This window comes from Eriocheir sinensis, chromosome 33, assembly GCF_024679095.1.
Source record: "Eriocheir sinensis breed Jianghai 21 chromosome 33, ASM2467909v1, whole genome shotgun sequence".
Classification (NCBI taxonomy): Eukaryota; Metazoa; Arthropoda; class Malacostraca; order Decapoda; family Varunidae; genus Eriocheir; species Eriocheir sinensis.
In genome coordinates this window covers 3,798,636-3,820,538 of record NC_066541.1, presented here as the reverse complement: position 1 = coordinate 3,820,538, position 21,903 = coordinate 3,798,636, and the positions used below count along the sequence as shown (strand labels likewise).

At 41.6% G+C, this 21,903-nt stretch overlaps 1 protein-coding gene across 50 annotated transcripts in view; it reads left to right on the top strand.

Moving 5' to 3' along the window:
* LOC127006577 (uncharacterized) overlaps nucleotides 1-21,903 on the top strand; it is a 71,424-nt gene that overhangs the window by 31,619 nt on the left and 17,902 nt on the right. For all 50 annotated transcript variants that reach the window (XM_050876622.1, XM_050876627.1, XM_050876620.1 and 47 more), the window contains one exon: nucleotides 20,680-21,095. In XM_050876622.1, the coding sequence (XP_050732579.1) occupies nucleotides 20,680-21,095 (416 nt within the window). The remainder of the gene's footprint in view (nucleotides 1-20,679; nucleotides 21,096-21,903) is intronic.

Here is a 21,903-nt window from a genome sequence, read left to right as displayed (position 1 = left end):
GAAATAAACAAAGAGAAAGAGAGAACCAGACGAAGAAAAAGAAAAGAGTGAATGAAGTGTATAAGAGACAGGCAAAGGGACACAGAGAGAGAGACGAATAGTGAATGAAGTGAAAGAGATAAACAGGGAGAAACGAACATGGTGATAAAGAGCGAATTACGTGAAATATAGAAGAATAAGACAAGAGTTCGAAATGCAGTGAAGTAAATAATGAGACGGAGATAAACATACAGAGCCTTGATGCGCTCAACTCTGCTCCTTTTACGCCTGTTTGTCCCTTCACCATCTCTTTGCTCTTCCTCTTTCCTTCCTTCTTCTTCCTTTACCATCTACTTTCTTCGATGCCATCTCCTGTCCCTTCACCATCTCTTTGCTCTTCCTCTTTTCTTCCTTCTTCTTCCTTTACCATCTACTTTATCCTCCTTTTTAATTCTTTCCTTCTTTATCATCTTCTTTGTCCTCCTTCCTTCTTTTCTTCGATGCCATCTCCTGTCCCTTCACCATCTCTTTGCTCTTCCTCTTTCCTTCCTTCTTCTTCCTTTACCATCTACTTTATCCTCCTCTTTAATGCTTTCCTTCTTTATCATCTTCTTTGTCCTCCTTCCTTCTTTTCTTCTATGCCATCTCCTGTCCCTTCACCATCTCTTTGCTCTTCCTCTTTCCTTCCTTCTTATTCCTTTACCATCTACCTTATCCTCCTCTTTAATTCTTTCCTTCTTTATCACCTCCTTTGTCCTCCTTCCTTCTTTTCTTCTATGCCATCTCCTATTTCCTCTTTTTTCCCCCCTTTACCATTTCCCATATCCTGTTCTTCCCTCTTCTCCCACTTCAACATTTCCTTTCTCTTCATCTTTAATTATTTCTTCCTTCACCATCATTCTCTTCATCTTTCCTTCTTTACTACTACTACTACTACTACTACAACTACTACTACTACTACTACTACTACTACTAACTACTACTACTTCTTATTCGATCAGTAAATATTTGTAGAGGAAAGTAATGGAACAACTTCTTTCCAACTACTAATAAGATCACTTTCACTTGTTTTTTCTTCTGGTGGGCTCTATTTCCTCCTCCTCCTCCTCCTCCTCCTCCTCCTCCTCCTCCTCCTCCTTCTCCTTCTTCTCCTCCTCCTCCTCCTCCTCCTTCTCCTTCTTCTCCTCCTCCTCCTCCTTCTACCTGTCAGTCCCCCGTGGCGTGAGGACATAACCAGGTGCGTTGCCAGGTAATTATGACAGGTGGAAGATGCGTTAATTGGCACACACACACACACACACACACACACACACACACACACACACACACACACACACACACACCAGAAAGAGAGAGTCCGCGTAGCCTCCTTCCATAGGCCTAACACTCCCTATAGGTCTACCAAGGACGAGTGTCAGATTGTGATGTTATTGCGTAAGAGAGAGAGAGAGAGAGAGAGAGAGAGAGAGAGAGAGAGAGAGAGAGAGAGAGAGAGAGAGAGAGAGAGAGAGAGAGAGAGAGAGAGAGAGAGAGAGAGAGAGAGAGAGAGAGAGAGAGAGAGAGAGAGAGAGAGAGAGAGAGAGAGAGAGAGAGAGAGAGAGAGAGAGAGAGAGAGAGAGAGAGAGAGAGAGAGAGAGAGAGAGAGAGAGAGAGAGAGAGAGAGAGAGAGAGAGAGAGAGAGAGAGAGAGAGAGAGAGAGAGAGAGAGAGAGAGAGAGAGAGAGAGAATGGAAAGCTAACATGAACGATCCGAAAAATAAACGAAGAAAACTACAACAAAAAAGGAAAAGGAAAGGAAGAAACGAGAAGAAGAAGAAGAGAGAGAGAGAGAGAGAGAGAGAGAGAGAGAGAGAGAGAGAGAGAGAGAGAGAGAGAGAGAGAGAGAGAGAGAGAGAGAGAGAGAGAGAGAGAGAGAGAGAGAGAGAGAGAGAGAGAGAGAGAGAGAGAGAGAGAGAGAGAGAGAGAGAGAGAGAGAGAGAGAGAGAGTGTGTTGCGTACGTACCACACACAACGTCTGACCCAAAGAAGGCCGTGTGACATTAACCCAAACAAAACCTTGCTCCACCAGGTGACGTGAGGGACTGAACCACCGCCGCTCTGGATAAAGGCTTGAGGCAGGTGAAGACAGAATTAGATCGCGTTAGATTATTGCTTGACACGGAGGGCAATAAATGCAGAAGCGTATTACAACCTGTTCGACTTATTTTTTTGCAGTAAAGAAAGTAGCTCAAGGGCACAGGAAAGAAGAATACATGCAAGTGCTGCAAGAATAAATAATAGAAAAGCTAAAAGAATAGAAGAATAAAAGAATAAAAAGAAAAAGAATAAAAATAAAGATATAATAAAAAATAATAGTTTGTAAAGTAAAATTAGTACAAAAGATACAAGAATAAAACACAAAATTCGTAAATATGAATAAGGAATAAAATAATTTGCGAAGTAAATAAAGAAATGAAAAGGTACAAAAACAGAATACATAAGCTACATGAGTAAAGAAAACAAATATGTAAAGTAAAAAAAAAATACAAAGGCCACGAGAATAAACAATAAAAAATATTGATATAAATAAGTATCGACGAACAGCATATAGTTAAAGAGTCGCTGAAGAATAAATCTACTGCTTAACGTTCACCCGCATGCCCACACCTTCCCTTCAACCTGTTACTGCTTTCCGCGGCGTGTTATGGAATAAGTAGAGGCGGCTCACATTCCTTTCCGGGCTGTCCTCCAAAACACGGTGATAGCAACGCGAGGATGAAGGGAAAATACAGAAGGCCAGGCGGCACACACACGGTAGCTCCTGAAACCGAGTTATTCATGACCTCCCCGGCCCGTCCATAAATCTGTCTTACCTCAAATTAAAGTTCTCACTCGCATTTACATCAACTACACATCACTTCAGTTTGTTCCCCTCGCCCACCACTCTGTTCCCGCGCCAAATTTTACCAATTCCCTAAACCTGAGACTATTTTGTATCTTGTTTGAAAAGTGTCATCAGAAACAAATACATTATTATTTCATTCAGGAAATGTCATTAGCTACGAACAATTTTCGACAAGAGTAACCAGATAACAAAGATGTACAAATACATTACTATCTTGTTTCGGGAAGTGTCATCAGAAATAAACAAATTTCTTTCTTGTTCAGGAAGTGTCATGATAAACAAATAAATTACTATTTTTTACAGGAAGTGTTAATAGATACAGACAAATTACTTTCCTGTTTAGAAAGTTTTATAGAAGTCATGCATTTTTCTGGCATCAATCATCGCCAACAATAAGCGTTTCGAGGCACGGCTTCCTTTTTTTTTTTTTTTTTTTTTTTTTTACATCTCAGCCTACAGCGCCGGTAGGCTTTCTTCAGGGTCTTAGCTGGAGGTCGGCCCAAGCCCGTCATGGCGCAGGTAATTTTTTTTATATATAATGGCGCCAGTTATGCTTGGCTCATGCTGCCCCCCGGAACTCATTTTTTCTTCACTTGGACGGCTTCTTCAAGAGTCCGGGTTGATGGGTGGTCTTCAGGACAGCACGTGGGTAGTCTTCGGCCACTCGGCGGTGACTGAAAAACCCGAAGTGGCAGCGTGGGGATTCTGATCGACGTTGCCCAAGGCGTGATGAATGCTGGCCCAGCACGCTAACCACTCAGCCACCGCCTACGCTGCGAGACACTGTTTTTTTATTACCGTTTTCGGAGGGAAAAAACAGGTTCCGCCTTGACAGCAACTTCTCATTATGCGATTCATTGCGTAAAGGAGCGATCGTCTTCATTGCCTTATGCTGAATGACTTGGTTTCCTAGTCTTCCCAGTATGGCGCGGCGAGCCAAACAAAACAGTGCATAAATAAGCCGGTGAGGCCAGTTAAGGGGTTACATAAATACTTTTACTTCTTTACCACTCCGTGAAAGAGATTTTATTGTGGTAACATTCCTAGTACGGTGGTGAGGCGACCCAGACTGAACGGTGCGTCCCTAGGTCTACAGCGAAGCGAACTACTACGCTACACACAAGTCTTTGAATCTTTACACAGAGTTAAGGAATATTTAGTTTGGTAATATTCCTAGTAAAGCAAGGCGACCCAGACGAAACGGTGCATCCCTAGCGAAGCCAAATATGATGTTACACACTGGCATTTTGTCTATTGCTGCATGGAGGGGTTTCTAGTTTGGTAATATTCGTAGTCTGTTGAGGCGAACAAATAACTACACCGCATTCAGAGCGAGGCCCATCTAATATTTACACTCGTATTTAAGTTTTTACCCCCGCGTGAAGGAGATTCTAGTTTGGTAATAGTCCCAGCATGCTGAGGAGAACAAAGAATCCGCCGCATTGCTGGAGAGGCCAGACTAATATGTTACACAGGAATCATTGCGCACAGGTGTCTAAGTCTTTGCCATTTCGTGGAGGAGATTCGTTTCAAAATATTTCTTGTATGTTGAGGCGAACAAAAAATAAAAATAAGCGCATTCTCAGCGAGTCCCAAATAATATGTTATACAGAAATCAAGGTCACGTCTTTCTCACTGCATGAAAAAAATCCTACTGTTGAAATGACTTCGTTCACAGCAAAAGTCAACACGCAACTGTTAACTTATTAGGCATTGTTCTTGTCCTTTATAATAATAATAATAATAATAATAATAATAATAATAATAATAATAATAATAATAATAATAATAATAATAATAATAATAATAATAATAATAATAATAATAATAATAATAATAATAATAATAACAAACAACAACAACAATAGTAATAATAATAATAACAAAATAATAATAATTATAATAATAATCCTAGTCTGGTGAGGAGGTCGGAACCAAACATCTCAAGCGAGGCCAACGAAGATTTGCAGTCATGTTGTGGGTGCCAATACCACAGATACATTCAAGAAGAGGTTGGATAGATTCATGGATAGTGAGGTTAGGTGGGGTTAGGCTTACAGGAGCTGCCTTGTATAGGCCAACCGGCCTCTTGCAGACTTCTTGCATTCTTAAGATGTTAAGCAGTGATATAATTATGTCCGCCGCTGCACAAGGAGGTCCTTCCTTGTGTTTTAATATTCCCTGCACGGCGCGGCGACCAAAACAATACTGTCCATCATATCTCCTGTGCAGCATATTAATATGTTCCGTCAAGTTCCTGCTATGTCTTCATCACTGCTTGAAGGCTCTAGTTTAGCAATATTCCCAGCATGGTGGTGAGGGCCATATTTCTAAACATTTCGGCGGGCATGATTACATCTTAGATAAAGCTTTCGTAGGAGTTTTGAGCATTTCCCTGGGTAGCTTTATGACCCTCGTGGCAACTTGGCCCTTCGTCTGTACTGTGAACGTAAAAAAAAAAGACATTCATTACAACCCAACTGATCTGGCCTTTAGAAATAGCTGATATGAGAGGCGGAAGAGAACACTAACCTAATCCCCTAATGAACACCACTAAGTGCCGGGAATCGAACCAGAGCCTTTTGAGTAGAAGTCAGGGCAGGAAGTTTTCGGCTGCCACGAGTGTGAGCGGGGTAATCTTCCCTTCTTGTTCACAGTATGAGACCGGGGCGCCAGGTAATAGGTCGCAGAAGTGGCCACTGGCGTGATGACCTCTTGCTCATCGGTGGTACACGTAGTTGGTATGCTGCCCTGACTTCTACTCAGAGGGCTCAGGGTTCGATGCCAACCTAAGACAAAGCAGCATATCCCCAGTGAAAGCCCGGCTAAGATATTTTGCTATTATATTCTCATTACGAGAAGATCGGTCAACAAATCCACCATTCTTTTGGTTTATTCGTCTCTTTTTTTACGGCTGTGAGGGAGTTTATGGATGTGACTTGATAGCGACACTCCTTCGACAAACAGCTCGTATATTTAACCCTCATTTCACTTGTCATTAATCTACTTCCAATTAAAATAATTAACCAAACCTAAAGTATACAAAAGATTCACATTATTTTATCCTATTAACTTAAGGTAAGGTAAAGGTGGGTGCAAACGCTATAATTGCGCGTGGCCGTGGTGTTCCCGTTGGCCCTTTGAGCCGTGGTAGGTATAAGAACCATTTCCCCGGGACACGGGCCAATGTGAAACCCGGGATCGTCACAGTTTACTTTCCCCAGGTTTCCCCAGGTACCCATTTTTCTACCATCCCGAAAGAGAGGATGAACAGTTGGGTGAGCTGCACGCTGACTGCCAGGGCCGGGATTCGAACCCGGACCCGTGGAGTTGTAGCCTGACCACTACTCCACGGAGTATTCAACACACTGGTCCCTTAGTTCATGTTGGTTTCATTCTTCCTTAATATACTCCAAAAAACAAAAGAACTGTCAAACCGGGGAGTAAAAAAAAGCTGTACTTGATTTTCTCCCATTAATAAGAGAGAATTGTTATTATAGTCTTTCCTACCTTCTTAATAACAAATCCATGGCCTCCACCACCTGCAGCACACAAGTAATTATTCCTCCTCACGAGTGTCATTATACGGAACCTTGAAACACAACGCCGCCACTTCCTCCTTCCTCAAGTGCCCAATGAAAGGGTTTAGCCAGCGGCCCGACACACACACACACACACACGCACACACACACACACACACACACACACACACACACACACACACACACACACACACACACACACACACACACACTTTACACCCTTTTACCGTCTCACTTAATCTTCATCATAATTTTCTGAAGTATTAAGAGGTCAGTCACTCCTCCCTTTCTCTCTCTCTACCTCCCTATAAAAAAAATACCTGCATCCTCTTCTCCCGATACCTTCACTTCCCTAGCTTTATACCCTCAAGTAAAGGTGAGATAAAGGCCGTTCACTCCTCCCTGCCTTTCTCTTTACCTCTCTACCTGCATCCTCTTTTTCCCTGTCTAACCTTTTCTGGAGGGTATGATGGAGGTATGAAGGTGACTGTAGGGAGAAGAAAAAGAGAGAAGAGAAAGAAAAGTAAGAAAGAAAGAAAGTTAGGGAGAAGTAAATGCCACTCACTATTCTCTTTCTTTTCTTTTCTTTTCTTTCTTTTTTTCTTTTCTTCTCCCTTCATTTGCCTTCGTTCCGTTATCATACCCTCAAGAATAGGTTACATAGTTTTATGGATGGTAAGGTTACGTGGGGTTAGGTATTCAACAGCTGCCTTGTATATATATAGACCAGTGGTTCCCAAACTTTTTCTGGTCTTTACCCACTTTTCATACATGATCCTTGTCCATGCCCCCCCCCCCCCCCCTTAACCATAACCCGTGACTACAGTGACTGTCTACATTCCTACACTCATTAAGTCCACATAAAAACACTCTAGCATTTCCTGTAATTATGCAGAGCTTACTTACCTTTAAAGGGGTGCTGATGTTGGCTTAAGTTCGTATAACACTGAAGTATTCACAGGTGGGGCCAAACTGATTATATTGGGAGGCACACACGGCGATCAATGTCGCAACAGTGAATGTGTGGATAACTCTGAATACTGTGAACATCCTTGCTGATGCTCAAAAATCAAGACCAGGTTATCATACAGAATCCATAGCTTAGGAAGCCTTAAAACTATGTTGAGTTAAAATTATCTACTACCCTAAAACATCTCCATGTCTTGTTTTATGCCAAGAACACAGAATCAGATAAAATAAGGTAATTACACATGCAAAAAAAAAAAAAGGGACGCATTACTCACGTGCCTGGCAGCAAAACAGTGCACAAACCTGAGCTGAACCTGTAAGTTCCCTCCACAAGCTGCCTACCCGCTAAACTCCTTTCGTTTTATCTGTACAAAGCCATGTGACTGGACCTTTATATAGACCAACCGCCCTCTTGCAGACTCCTTATGTTTTCTCCTTCCTTCTTATGCACTTCTTATGTTCCTTCTTCATATGTTCCTTCATTTACTATTTCTCTCCTCTCCCTACTTTCCCTTACTTCTCATCTTCTTTCCCTCCTTCCTTTATCTATTTCATTCGCTCTCTAGTTTCCCTTCCTCCCTCCCTTCCATTGTATGTTTCTTCATCCCTTCCTCCTTCCCCTAAATCTCTTCTCTCCTTTCTTCCCTTGCCTACGTCCTTCACTCCCTGGTTTCCCTCCCTACCTACCTTTCCTAAATCTCCCTCACCCCTCCCTCCTCTCCCTCCTCCCCCTACATCCCTTAATCTCTCTCTCCTTCCGTTCGTCCCTCTAATCCTCCCCAACTTTCCACAAACATAACTCCAACTTTCCCTACCGTCCCTCCTTGCCTCAGTTCCTACCTTTGCTTCACCCATTCCCCTACTTTCACATAGAGAGAGAGAGAGAGAGAGAGAGAGAGAGAGAGAGAGAGAGAGAGAGAGAGAGAGAGAGAGAGAGAGAGAGAGAGAGAGAGAGAGAGAGAGAGAGAGAGAGAGAGAGAGAGAGAGAGAGAGAGAGAGAGAGAGAGAGAGAGAGAGAGAGAGAGAGAGAGAGAGAGAGAGAGGGGGGGCCAGTAAATCTGATCTCTCTCTCTCTCTCTCCAACAAGTGCGATTATGAAAAACAAATAATGAGAAAGATATTATTGTAGTCCTAATATTGATAAGAATAGCAAAAGTTTACATAATATCGCTTAGTAACTTTCACTTAACTATTTTCTTCCTCTACAAAACTGACCCGTGTATGGAGACGTGAACTTATAGACGTTACGAAAAGTTTACTCACGTTTTTGCTTGAACTCGTTGGTGTAATCGATTTATTTGTTTCGCAATGTTGAAGTTTCCCCACCCATGACTGACCTAACGTGTACATGGTGACTTTGAGAGAGAGAGAGAGAGAGAGAGAGAGAGAGAGAGAGAGAGAGAGAGAGAGAGAGAGAGAGAGAGAGAGAGAGATAGAGAGAGAGAGAGAGAGAGAGAGAGAGAGAGAGAGAGAGAGAGAGAGAGAGAGAGAGAGAGAGAGAGAGAGAGAGAGAGAGAGAGAGAGAGAGAGAGAGAGAGAGAGAGAGAGAGAGAGAGAGAGAGAGAGAGAGAGAGAGAGAGAGAGAGAGAGAGAGAGAGAGAGAGAGAGAGAGAGAGAGAGAGAGAGAGAGAGAGAGAGAGAGAGAGAGAGAGAGAGAGAGAGAGAGAGAGAGAGAGAGAGAGAGAGAGAGAGAGAGAGAGAGAGAGAGAGAGAGAGAGAGAGAGAGAGAGAGAGAGAGAGAGAGAGAGAGAGAGAGAGAGAGAGAGAGAGAGAGAGAGAGAGAGAGAGAGAGAGAGAGAGAGAGAGAGAGAGAGAGAGAGAGAGAGAGAGAGAGAGAGAGAGAGAGAGAGAGAGAGAGAGAGAGAGAGAGAGAGAGAGAGAGAGAGAGAGAGAGAGAGAGAGAGAGAGAGAGAGAGAGAGAGAGAGAGAGAGAGAGAGAGAGAGAGAGGATAATTTTCACATCTGTAAGAGAAGATCACCACCTTAAAGTCTAGTTGGGTCTTATAAACATGAAATTTTCCACTATCTCGACGAAGGAATCTTATAACTTTACTTGATTTGACCTTTTACTTTTGTGTTGCTTCCATATTGCATAGTTTTCTTTTTGCGTTTTTTTTTTTGGTTTTATTTTCTCTTCTATTTTTTTGTGTGGTATATTTCCGTCCGTATTGTGTTCTATTTTGTATATTTTTTTTTCGCTTTTTTTCTTTTGTTTACTTATATTCTTATTTTATTTCGTTTTATATTTATTTTCATTTTATTTTATTGTATTTTTGGTTTAGTTTTATTTTTTGACATTTTTTTTATTTTATATTGTTTTTTTATTATTTCATTCTTGTACTATTTTCGTTTATCCAGTTTTCTTTTTCGTTATTTACATTATTATTTTTTTGTATTGCTTCTTTTTTTGTTTTTATTGTTTTTTTTTCCTCGTCCTGTATTCTTTTACCTTAAATAAACAGATAAATAAATAGTTAAGAAAAATAAATAAATACTAAATAAACCCAATATCTTTCAAAATAGAGTTCATGACCCTTTTTTTTATTAATCCGATCCTGCTTGTGCTCCAGGTGTGAAACTGAACACCTGGCCTTGGCGTTACCCGCGATGCTAATGAATCACCTGCTCCAATCACTCACTTTTCCTGCCCCTAATTAGTGCACGTGGCCAGGTGGTGACGTCACGCCCATCAGCCAATCAGGGGCGAGGAAAATTAATCACCGAGCTTTGACCCCCCCCCCCCGACAAACAGCCCCCCATCCGTTCCCCCTCCCCCACCACAGACTTTCATACTATATTCTCTTTGCTTATCCTGCCACCATTATCCCCATCACCATCACCACCACCATCACCTCCATTATCATTTTCGCCACCATCACTTAACTATCATTATCATCGTTATTATTATCACCATCATCATCATCATCATCATCATCACAGCTTCCATCATCTCATCACCTTCATCGTCTTGAGTCATCACCATCATCACCAGTATCACCACCATCATCATCACCTCTGCCATCACCCTCATCATCGTCATCATCAATACCCTCAACAATATTGTCATTCACAATCATCACGACCACTATCATCACCACTGCCAACACCACCATCACCGTCATCAACACCACCAAAAGCACCACCATCACTACCACCAAATAACACAATTTTAATTTTATATATATCTCTATATTTATATATATATATATATATATATATATATATATATATATATATATATATATATATATATATATATATATATATATATATATATATATATATATATATATATATATATATATATATATATATATATATATATATATATATATATATATATATATATATATATATATATATATATATATATATATATATATATATATATATATATATATATATATATATATATATATATATATATATATATATATATATATATATATATATATATATATATATATATATATATATATATATAAAGAAAAATATATATGTAAGCAAAAGAAAGGAATACAATCAAAATTAAAGCACAAAGAAAACAATACGATGAAAAGAACACAGAAATAAAATACTACAAAAGAAAATACTACAATAAAAAAAAAGGAATGCAAAAGAAAACGATAAAATAAAGACACAAAAGGAAAGAAATACAAAAGAAAACAATACAAAAAATAAAGTAATACCAAAAGAAAACAACAGCAAAAAGAAAACAACGAAAATGAAAATTACAATAAAATAGCAAATTTATAAAAGAAAACAAGAAAAAAACAATACAATACAGTAGGGAAGCACCAAGACCTATACAAAGGATTACAAAAGAAAACAACACATTAAAAAAGAAAATACACAAAAAAATACAAAAGAAAATACTAAAAAATAAACAAAATAAGCAATAAAAATGCAACGGAGACGCACAAATACCTAAACAAGAAAACACACACAAAAAACTAACCAAATGCTCATAAATAAAACAAATACCCGCTGTTTACCTTGTTTACTTGACGAAAGCGAGCACGTCACAACCAAGGGAGACGAACGCTGGAATATAAAGACAAAAGGAGAGAAAGAAAAACATCCCACGCGTCCTTTTGCTACGCCCACAATGTCCGTCAACCCCCGCGTGAAACACATACTTAAGATGAGGTCAGAGTCAAATGAGGTGGAGGTGGGGTTAGAGAAGGTGGAGTGAAGGGGAAGTGGAGTGAGGGGTGATTTGGGTGGAATAAGGGAGGAGTTAGATGGTGCAGGGGGTGAAGTGGAGGGCGTAATGGGGATGGATCAGAGTGGTGGAAGAGAAAAGGGTAGAGAAGGTAGTTGAGGTGGAGTGAGGGAGCGAGAGACCAAAGGGGTGGAGGTGGAGAAGTAAAGGGGTTGGTGGAGTTGTAGTGGAGACGGTGGAATAGGAGAGGCTGGAGAGAAGCAGTGATAGAGTGAAGATGATGGAAGTAGAATAGTGGACAAGCTGGGGGTGGAGCAGGGGGTGGAAGAGATGAAGAGGAATAAAGGAAGAGTGAGGGTTGATGAAAGTGGAGAAGGAATGAGAGGAGATGAAGTAGGGGAAAAGGAGGTGGAAGTGGACAAATTAGTGGGTGGAGTAGTGTACGAAAGGGGTGGAGGGAGTGGATATTACCTAAATGCTGTGAGTGGAGTGAGTGAATGGAGAAAATGGAGTGTTATGTGGAAGAGTATAAGTGGGTGGAGTAGTGTACGAAAGGGGTGGAGGGAGTGGATATTAACTAAGTGCTGTGTGTGGAGTGAGTGAATGGAGAAAATGGAGTGTTATGTGGAAGAGGTGGAAGGAGTGGAGACGAAGTGGTATGAGGAAGGGATGAAGGGAGAGTAGATGGAGTACTATGTGTAGGGAGTGAATTGGAGGTAGAGGGGGAGAAGGAACTGAAGGTGGAGGGGTGAGTGAGTGGCCATGGGGAGGAGAGTACGTGTGAGTGAGGGTGGAATAAGCGAGCAGCTGGTGGCGACGATAACAAGTAAACAACACAGATCAGGCGTAGGGGCGAGGGGAACGGATGACAGGTAGGGATGTGCTGGGTTTCTTAATCACTCCCATATTCTCAAACATATCAGGGCTTACACACCCATACTTGGTAATACTTTCGTAGAGGGAAGTTTTGTGAGCCTAGTGATAGTTTGACAAGACTTCTGCACCATGAATGTGAAAAACCACTGAATGCCCGACTAACCTCCTTTGTGGACTTCGTAAATATTGCGAGAGCCGAAAGCGTCTGAGAGAATGAATGTGAAAAAAAAAATCATGAAAGCCAGACTAATCTCTTTTGTGGCGTTTGAAAATATTGCGAGAGCCGAAACCGTCTGGGAGAATGAATGTGAAAAAAAAATCATGAAAAACAGACTTATCTCTTTTGTGTCGTTTGAAAATATTGCGAGAGCCGAAAGCGTCTGAGGATATGAATGTGAAAAAGAAATCATGAGAATCCGACTTATATCTTTTGTGGCTTTTGGAAAAATTGCGAGAGCCGAAACCGTCTGGGAGAATGAATGTGAAAAAAAAAAATCATGAAATCCAGACTAATCTCTTTTGTGGCGTTTGAAAATATTGCGAGAGCCGAAACCGTCTGGGAGAATGAATGTGAAAAAAAATCATGAAAAACAGACATCTCTTTTGTGGACTTTGTAACTATTGCGAGAGCCGAAACCGTCTGAGAGAATGAATGTGAAAAAAAATCATGAGAATCCGACTTATCTCTTTTGTGGCGTTTGGAAATATTGCAAGAACCGAAACCGTCTGAGAGAATAAATGTGAAAAAAAAAAAATCATGAAATCCAGACTAATCTCTTTTGTGGCGTTTGAAAATATTGCGAGAACCGAAACCGTCTGAGAATAAATGTGAAAAAAAAAAAAAAATCATGAAATCCAGACTAATCTCTTTTGTGGCGTTTGAAAATATTGCGAGACCCGAAACCGTCTGGGAGAATGAATGTGAAAAAAAAAAAATCATGAAATCCAGACTAATCTCTTTTGTGGCGTTTGAAAATATTGCGAGAGCCGAAACCGTCTGAGAGAATAAATGTGAAAAAAAAAATCATGAAAAACAGACTTATCTCTTTTGTGGCGTTTGAAAATATTGCGAGCCGAAACCGTCTGAGAGAATAAATGTGAAAAAAAAAATCATGAAAAACAGACTTATCTCTTTTGTGGCGTTTGAAAATATTGCGAGAGCCGAAACCGTCTGGGAGAATGAATGTGAAAAAAAAAAAATCATGAAATCCAGACTAATCTCTTCTGTGGCGTTTGGAAATATTGCGAGAACCGAAACCGTCTGAGAGAATGAATGTGAAAAAAAAAAAATCATGAAAAACAGACATCTCTTTTGTGGACTTTGTAACTATTGCGAGAGCCGAAACCGTCTGGGAGAATGAATGTGAAAAAAAATCATGAGAATCCGACTTATCTCTTTTGTGGCGTTTGGAAATATTGCAAGAACCGAAACCGTCTGAGAGAATAAATGTGAAAAAAAAAAATCATGAAATCCAGACTAATCTCTTTTGTGGCGTTTGAAAATATTGCGAGAGCCGAAACCGTCTGGGAGAATGAATGTGAAAAAAAAAAATCATGAAATCCAGACTAATCTCTTTTGTGGCGTTTGAAAATATTGCGAAAGCCGAAACCGTCTGAGAGAATGAATGTGAAAAAAAAAATCATGAAAAACAGACATCTCTTTTGTGGCGTTTGAAAATATTGCGAAAGCCGAAACCGTCTGGGAGAATGAATGTGAAAAAAAAAAAAAATCATGAGACTCCGACTAATCACCTTTGTGGCCTTCATAAATATCTGTTATGGAAAGTCGAAAGCGTCATTGAACACAGGCCGAATACGAGGTGGACTTTAACGGCAGCTTGTAAATGAGTTCTAAGACGATGGAGTGACGAAACCTCCACCTCTTACCCATTCCACCTCCCTCTCCAAGACTTGCAGGAATACGTAAAGAGCTCTAAGACGTCACTGGGGTGTTGGATCTCGTTAGGCGCGCGTGAAATGGTCTTTTATGGGATTCGGTTCTTTGTAAAGGGTTTTGAGATGGAACTGGGACAGGATGGAAGGTTAGGGAAGGAATAGGTGGAGAGAGAGAGAGAGAGAGAGAGAGAGAGAGAGAGAGAGAGAGAGAGAGAGAGAGAGAGAGAGAGAGAGAGAGAGAGAGAGAGAGAGAGAGAGAGAGAGAGAGAGAGAGAGAGAGAGAGAGAGAGAGAGAGAGAGAGATTTACATAACATTACATAAATATTCAGACCACACAGAACTTATGGTCTAGTCCAGGTGGTCTATCCTAAGAAGCTATATCATATCAAATAGCCACCAAGACTTTGCATTTCTCCCTTAGCAAAGATTCAGGTGAAGAAAGTGGCGGTCAAGTTTACCGTCAAATGAATGAATGAATGAATGAATGAATGAATGGAAATATTGCTTTGAGTCAATGAAGGTGTGAGTCTATTCCATTCTCGCACTACAACGTTCGTGAAGAAAAAAATTGTTCTGTCTGAATTTATTTGTTTACAAGTTTTGTGCGATTATTTCTCGTTCGGAACTTGTCATCGATTATAAACAATTTGGAAAGAGAGAGAGAGAGAGAGAGAGAGAGAGAGAGAGAGAGAGAGAGAGAGAGAGAGAGAGAGAGAGAGAGAGGACTAAAGGGAGGAAGAAAGGTGGTGGAGGCGGTGGTGGAGGAAGGCGTTTTTGTAAGGTGTAAGAGGGATACTCTCTCTCTCTTCCGCAGTAATGTACTCATCGCTCCAGGATAAGATGGGGCAGTGGAAACCAGTCGTGTGTGTGTGTGTGTGTGTGTGTGTGTGTGTGTGTGTGTGTGTGTGTGTGCCCCGTCAAGGTCAGCCAAGGTGTGTTGCCCTCCCTTCACCCGCGTCCTTCTCCCCTCAACATTTCCTCTTCCCTCTTGTTTACCTCCCTACACACTTTCACTGCCCTGCCCCATCTCTCTCTCTCTGATAAATGTCAATCTACTCCTCTTCCTCCTCTTCTTTTCTTCTTCTTCTTCTTCTCCTTCTTTTCCTTCTTCTTCTTCTTCCTCTTCAGTTTATATTTCTTCTTAGAGTTTTCTATTTTCTCTTTCTTCCTCTTCTTAGTTCTCTCTCTCTCAACGACATCCTCAGTGAAAGGTCAACAACCCAATAATGATAACACGCGATAATGAGAGGCCAATTAAACCTAAACTCTAATAATAATAATGACGATGATGTTGATGACGACGATGATGATGATGATTGTGCTTAGTGTTCGATAACTTGCACTCGAGACAATGATCCGTATTATTAAACGTACCGGGCTCTCTCTATTATTATTTATCAAGTCCACAAAGAAGATTAACCGGGTATTCATGTGTGATTTTCTAGTTCATGTTGCAGAGGTCGTGTAAAACTATCACTAGAATCACAAAAGAATCCGTGAAAAGCCTGACAACTTCTACGAGAGGATTTTTATTATTGTACCGAGGTCCCTTTGTTACTATTTCCCAAGTCCATAGAGAAGATTAACCGGGTATTCATGTGTGATTTTCTAGTTCATGTTGCAGAGGTCGTGTAAAACTATCACTAGAATCACAAAAGAATCCATGAAAAGTCCAGAAACTTCTACGACAGGATTTTCCAACGGACGAACTGAGGAGCCGAGACGTTTAAATATAAGGGCTAATGAACGAAGCAATGGGAGAAAACGGCGAGTCGAAGGAACGAAAATATATATACAGAAACACTTGGGATGAGAATTTCTTTCCTTCCTCGAGCGAAACATTTTGAAATCGTCCTCAAGTCTTTGTCTCGAGTTTCGTGACCCGGATGATGATTAATGAGAGAGAGAGAGAGAGAGAGAGAGAGAGAGAGAGAGAGAGAGAGAGAGAGAGAGAGAGAGAGAGAGAGAGAGAGAGAGAGAGAGAGAGAGAGAGAGAGAGAGAGAGAGAGAGAGAGAGAGAGAGAGAGAGAGAGAGAGAGAGAGAGAGAGAGAGAGAGAGAGAGAGAGAGAATGCAAGAAGAGAAAGAGAAAATAGTAAAATGAAAGAATAACCATGAATACTAAGGAGAAATAGAAGCTGAAGAAGAAAAAACAGAACAAGAACAAGGAGAGAGAGAGAGAGAGAGAGAGAGAGAGAGAGAGAGAGAGAGAGAGAGAGAGAGAGAGAGAGAGAGAGAGAGAGAGAGAGAGAGAGAGAGAGAGAGAGAGAGAGAGAGAGAGAGAGAGAGAGAGAGAGAGAGAGAGAGAGAGAGAGAGAGAGAGAGAGAGAGAGAGAGAGAGAGAGAGAGAGAGAGAGAGAGAGAGAGAGAGAGAGAGAGAGAGAGAGAGAGAGAGAGAGAGAGAGAGAGAGAGAGAGAGAGAGAGAGAGAGAGAGAGAGAGAGAGAGAGAGAGAGAGAGAGAGAGAGAGAGAGAGAGAGAGAGAGAGAGAGAGAGAGAGAGAGAGAGAGAGAGAGAGAGAGAGAGAGAGAGAGAGAGAGAGAGAGAGAGAGAGAGAGAGAGAGAGAGAGAGAGAGAGAGAGAGAGAGAGAGAGAGAGAGAGAGAGAGAGAGAGAGAGAGAGAGAGATTAGTTTGGAGCACGGAATAAAACGGTGGAAATGCCAGTCGTAAAATTAAAAAAAAAAAGATGAAACGGGTATTATGAGAGAGAGAGAGAGAGAGAGAGAGAGAGAGAGAGAGAGAGAGAGAGAGAGAGAGAGAGAGAGAGAGAGAGAGAGAGAGAGAGAGAGAGAGAGAGAGAGAGAGAGAGAGAGAGAGAGAGAGAGATTAAACAGCCACCACCACCTCTCTCTCACAATCAGACTCCAGGTATTATGTTGCAGTGTTACGTTGCGTTGCGTCACAGCTGAAGCCTTTGTATTGTGTCGTCTTGTGTTACTGAAGCGTTGCCTGCCCGCCTGTTGCTGTGTGTTGCTTGGTGCATGGAAGACGAGAAACACGGTTGAGTTGCGTGTACTGTATGTTGCTTGGGGCGAGATAGGAAGGGAGGAGAAAGGAAAGGAAGTGAGGAGGAAGAGGAGGAGCTACGAGGAAGATGAAAGAAGAAAGGAAAGGAAGGGAAATGGGAGGATGGGAAGTGAGGGGAGAAGAAAAGACGAAAGCTGTTTGGAAGAGATAGAGGAGAAAGGGGAGGTGAGCTAGAAAGAGGAGAGAGGAGAAAAGAAGGAGGGAAGTGAGAGGAGAAAAGAGGAATGCTGTTTGGAGGAGGAAGAGGAGGAGGAGGAGGAGGAGGACGAGGAGGAGAAAGTGCGAGGAAGAGGAGAGAAAAGAAATGAGGAAGGCAGGGGAATTGTGAGATGAAGGGAGGAGGAAAGAGGTATGTTATCTGAAGGAGAAAAAATGAGGAAGAGAAAAAAATCGTTTTGTTTGGGTTGGGATAGGAAGAGAGGAGAGAGGAGAGGAAAGTTAGAATGCAGAGGAAAGACGAAAGAGAAAGGAAGGAAGATGAGAAATGGAAGATGATAGGAAGAATAAGAGGAAGGTGGTTTGGGGTGGGAGAGGAAGAGAGGAAAGAGGAAAGAAGAGAAGGGAAAGTGAGGGAAGGAGACAGATAGCAGAGAGTATGGAAGAAAGAGGAAAGTGGATACAAGGCGAAGCTAAATGTTTTGTGTTTCGTTAGTTTTTTGTGTGTTGTCAAAAGTGTTGCAAGAATAAAGTAAAAATGTTTCTGTTAACTTTAAGAGGTTTGTGTTTCTTTTGAGTTACTTGGAATGTGTTGCAATTTGAGGCATTATTTATTAAATTTACTAAGTGTTGCTATTTGAGTTCCTAGAGACAGCTATTATTCAGCACTTTTTGGTTTGTGTGTTACTTAGTGTGTTACCAAACCTTGAAATTATCCAAGTTTTGTCTTCCAAGTGTTACCAAATCCTGCCGTTACTGTTTTGTTATGTGTTGCTATTTTAATTCGAGTTAATATGCAGGAGGAGTAGGCGTGCTCTGTGAAGCACACGGGACATATATTTCTTCAGTGTGTTCAGGACAACCTATTGAGCATCGGAAATGTTGTAAAAATGTTCAAATTGGAATAATACCTAATTGGAAGCGCCATCAATCACACACCCTCGCGTCGCAGCTCGTCACACGCTGAGTCTAGTGGTTTCATTCCATCCGTCCACTCGCGCATTGTTAGTTCGTGATTGCGTGAAGATCAGCTTTTCTTATTTTCAATGATGTATTTGAATGTTTGTGTATATAAAGAACCCGCAAGCCCTCTTATAGAAACCGCAAATATGCCGATTTGCATCAATGAAATACCATACAAGCACACGAAAGACAAGTTTTTAGATGGTTTTCAAGTAATATTGCTGTACCTACGGGGGTGGGGGTGGGTCGAGAGAGGGCGAGCCCCCCCCCTTCCCTCCACCCATCCCGTTAGCGAGTGTATGGTTAGAAGTCGGGGTTGTTTAGTTTAGAAAAATAAAATCGTGACTATTGACAGAGAGAGAGAGAGAGAGAGAGAGAGAGAGAGAGAGAGAGAGAGAGAGAGAGAGAGAGAGAGAGAGAGAGAGAGAGAGAGAGAGAGAGAGAGAGAGAGAGAGATATGGGAGGGGCGCGCCATGGGGAGTATTTCCGATTTAATTACCCCCCAAAGTAGTTTTTTTACTGGTTAGAGCAGAAAAAACTATCTCCACGAAATAAGAAGTCACACTTTGCCCATGAAAACATTATCTGTGTCTTGAAAATAACACGCCTACTTCTGCTCCATTTTTACCGAATTCGATGTCGTTGAGAATATAACACAATTTCACTACTGTTGTGTCTCCTTGTGTTACCATACCCCCTCTTTGCCTCTTCCTCTTTCCCTTTTCTTCTATCCTTTTTCTCTTCCCATCTCCTCCCTATATTTTCCTGCCACTCCTTTCCTCTCCCCCTTCTTCTTTCCTCTCCTCTTTCTTCCAGCTTCCATCCTTCATTCCTCTGTTCTTTTAGGTGTTGCATTAAATATTGCTAAACCTAACTCCACGACTTTGTGTTTCTATTTGTGTTCTAGAAGACTAAGACGAATATTTTCCCCTTCTCTGAATGTTACAAATCCTACCTTACTTTTCTTTTTGTCTTCAGTGTTACTAAAATCCTGCCTCTCCTGTATTGCTGAGTATTGTGTTGCAAATCCTTTCCTTCTTTTCTTTTGTGTTCTGTGTGTTGCCAAATCCTATCTCTCCTGTTACTTAATGGTGCAAATCCTACCCTTCTTAATTATAACCTTTTGTGTTCTATGTGTTGCCAAATCCTATCTTTCCTGTTACTTAATGGTGCAAATCCTACCCTTCTTAACCTTTTGTGTTCTATGTGTTGCCAAATCCTATCTTTCCTGTTACTTAATGGTACAAATCCTACCCTTATTTATTAACCTTTTGTGTTCTATGTGTTGCCAAATCCTATCTTTCCTGTTACTTAATGGTGCAAATCCTACCCTTCTTAACCTTTTGTGTTCTATGTGTTGCCAAATCCTATCTTTCCTGTTACTTAATGGTGCAAATCCTACCCTTCTTAACCTTTTGTGTTCTGTGTGTTGCCAAATCCTATCTTTCCTGTTACTTAATGGTGCAAATCCTACCCTTCTTAACCTTTTGTGTTCTGTGTGTTGCCAAATCCTATCTTTCCTGTTACTTAATGGTGCAAATCCTACCCTTCTTAAAACCTTTTGTGTTCTATGTGTTGCCAAATCCTATCTTTCCTGTTACTTAATGGTGCAAATCCTACCCTTCTTAACCTTTTGTGTTCTATGTGTTGCCAAATCCTATCTTTCCTGTTACTTAATGGTGCAAATCCTACCCTTCTTAACCTTTTGTGTTCTGTGTTGCCAAATCCTATCTTTCCTGTTACTTAATGGTGCAAATCCTACCCTTCTTAGCCTTTTGTGTTCTATGTGTTGCCAAATCCAATCTTTCCTGTTACTTAATGGTGCAAATCCTACCCTTCTTAACCTTTTGTGTTCTATGTGTTGCCAAATCCAATCTTTCCTGTTACTTAATGGTGCAAATCCTACCCTTCTTCCCTGTCTTCCCTGTGCTACTAAGTGTTGTTGTCTTCTCCGTGTTACCAATTCCTGTCTGTCCTGCATTACAAGGGTTGGTATTCTATGACACTTTCGCTTCTCACATCAGCTATTTCTAAAGGTTAAAGAGGGGGTCAGTCAGGTTCTAGTGAGTGTTTCTTTAGCTTCACGGTACAGAGGAAGGGTCAAACTACCACCAGGGTCATAAAACTACTCCTGGAAACGCCCACAACTCCTACGAAAGCCTTGTCAAATATGTGTTCTTGGGAGGCGAAATGGTAAATACGACCCTTCTATCTGTGTTGCAGGAGCCCGAGGAAACCACACGACTCCTCCCGAAGAACATCCAGCCACACATCCTTCGCAAGCAGTCCATCGATAGCCTCTGCTACACGCCCCCGCGCTCCCGCAAGAAGGAGCGCGAGGAGAGGGCGGCGAGAAAGCGGGAGAGAGACGAGGAGAAGAAGAGGGAGAGAGAGCGCGAGGAGAAGGAAAGGGAGCGGAAAGAGAGAGAGGAGAAGGAAGCTAAGGAGAGGGAGGAGAAGGAGAGAGAGCTTGCGAGGAAGGAGAAGGAGAAGACCAGTAGCAGTAAGAGGAACAAGAAGGTGGAAGAGGAAGAGGAGGACCTGCAGCCGGCGCGTATCATCTATGAAGACGAGAGAAGAGGGAAGGAGAAGAAGGAGAGCAACGCGAAATTCTCAAGACTACGAAGGTCATCCATAAGGTAAGAAAAAGAGGAGTATGGAAGAGGGGAGAGGACAGAGAATGGAAGAAAAAGGAAAGAGTAAGGGGCAGAGGAAGGGAGAAGCAAGAAGAGAAGAGGGAGATAGGAGATGGGAGAGACAGGGAAATGAAAGGAGCAGGGACGGGAGAAGGAAGAGGATGGAAGAAAGAGGAAAGAGTAAGAGGCAGAGGAAGGGAGAGGCAGAGTAGTAAAGGAGATGGAAGAAGAGAATGGAAGAGGGAGATAGGGGATGGGAGGGACAGGGAAATGAAAGGAGCAGGGACGGGAGAAGGAAGAGAATGGAAGAAAGAGGAAAGAAGAACGGGAAGAGAAAGGGAGTCGTAGAGAAGTAAACGGATAAGGAAGAGGAAAGAGGATGGAAGAAAGAGGAAGGGGGGAAAGGAAGGGAGAGGCAGGAAAGTAAAGGGAAGAGAAAGGGAAGAGGGAAAAGGATGAAAGAAAGAGAAAAGAGGAAAGTCAGAAAAGTAAAGGGATTAGAAAAAGGGGAGGAAAAGGGGAGAAAGAAATAAGGGAACGCAGAAGAGTAAAGAGAGAAGAGAAGAGGGAAGGGGTAGAAGAGGATGAAAGAAAAATAGAAGGAGGAAAGATGAACGGAGTGAGGAAGGGAATTGCACAGAAATAAATGGAGGAGGGAGGGAGAGGAATATGGAAGAGAGGGAGAAAGAGAAGCAGAGGCATGGAAATAAAGGTCATGGCGGGGAGAGGAAAACGGATGGAAGAAAGAGGAAAGAGGAGGCAGGACACGAAGGTGGGCGGCAGACAGTGAATAATTCAGGGGATGAAAAGT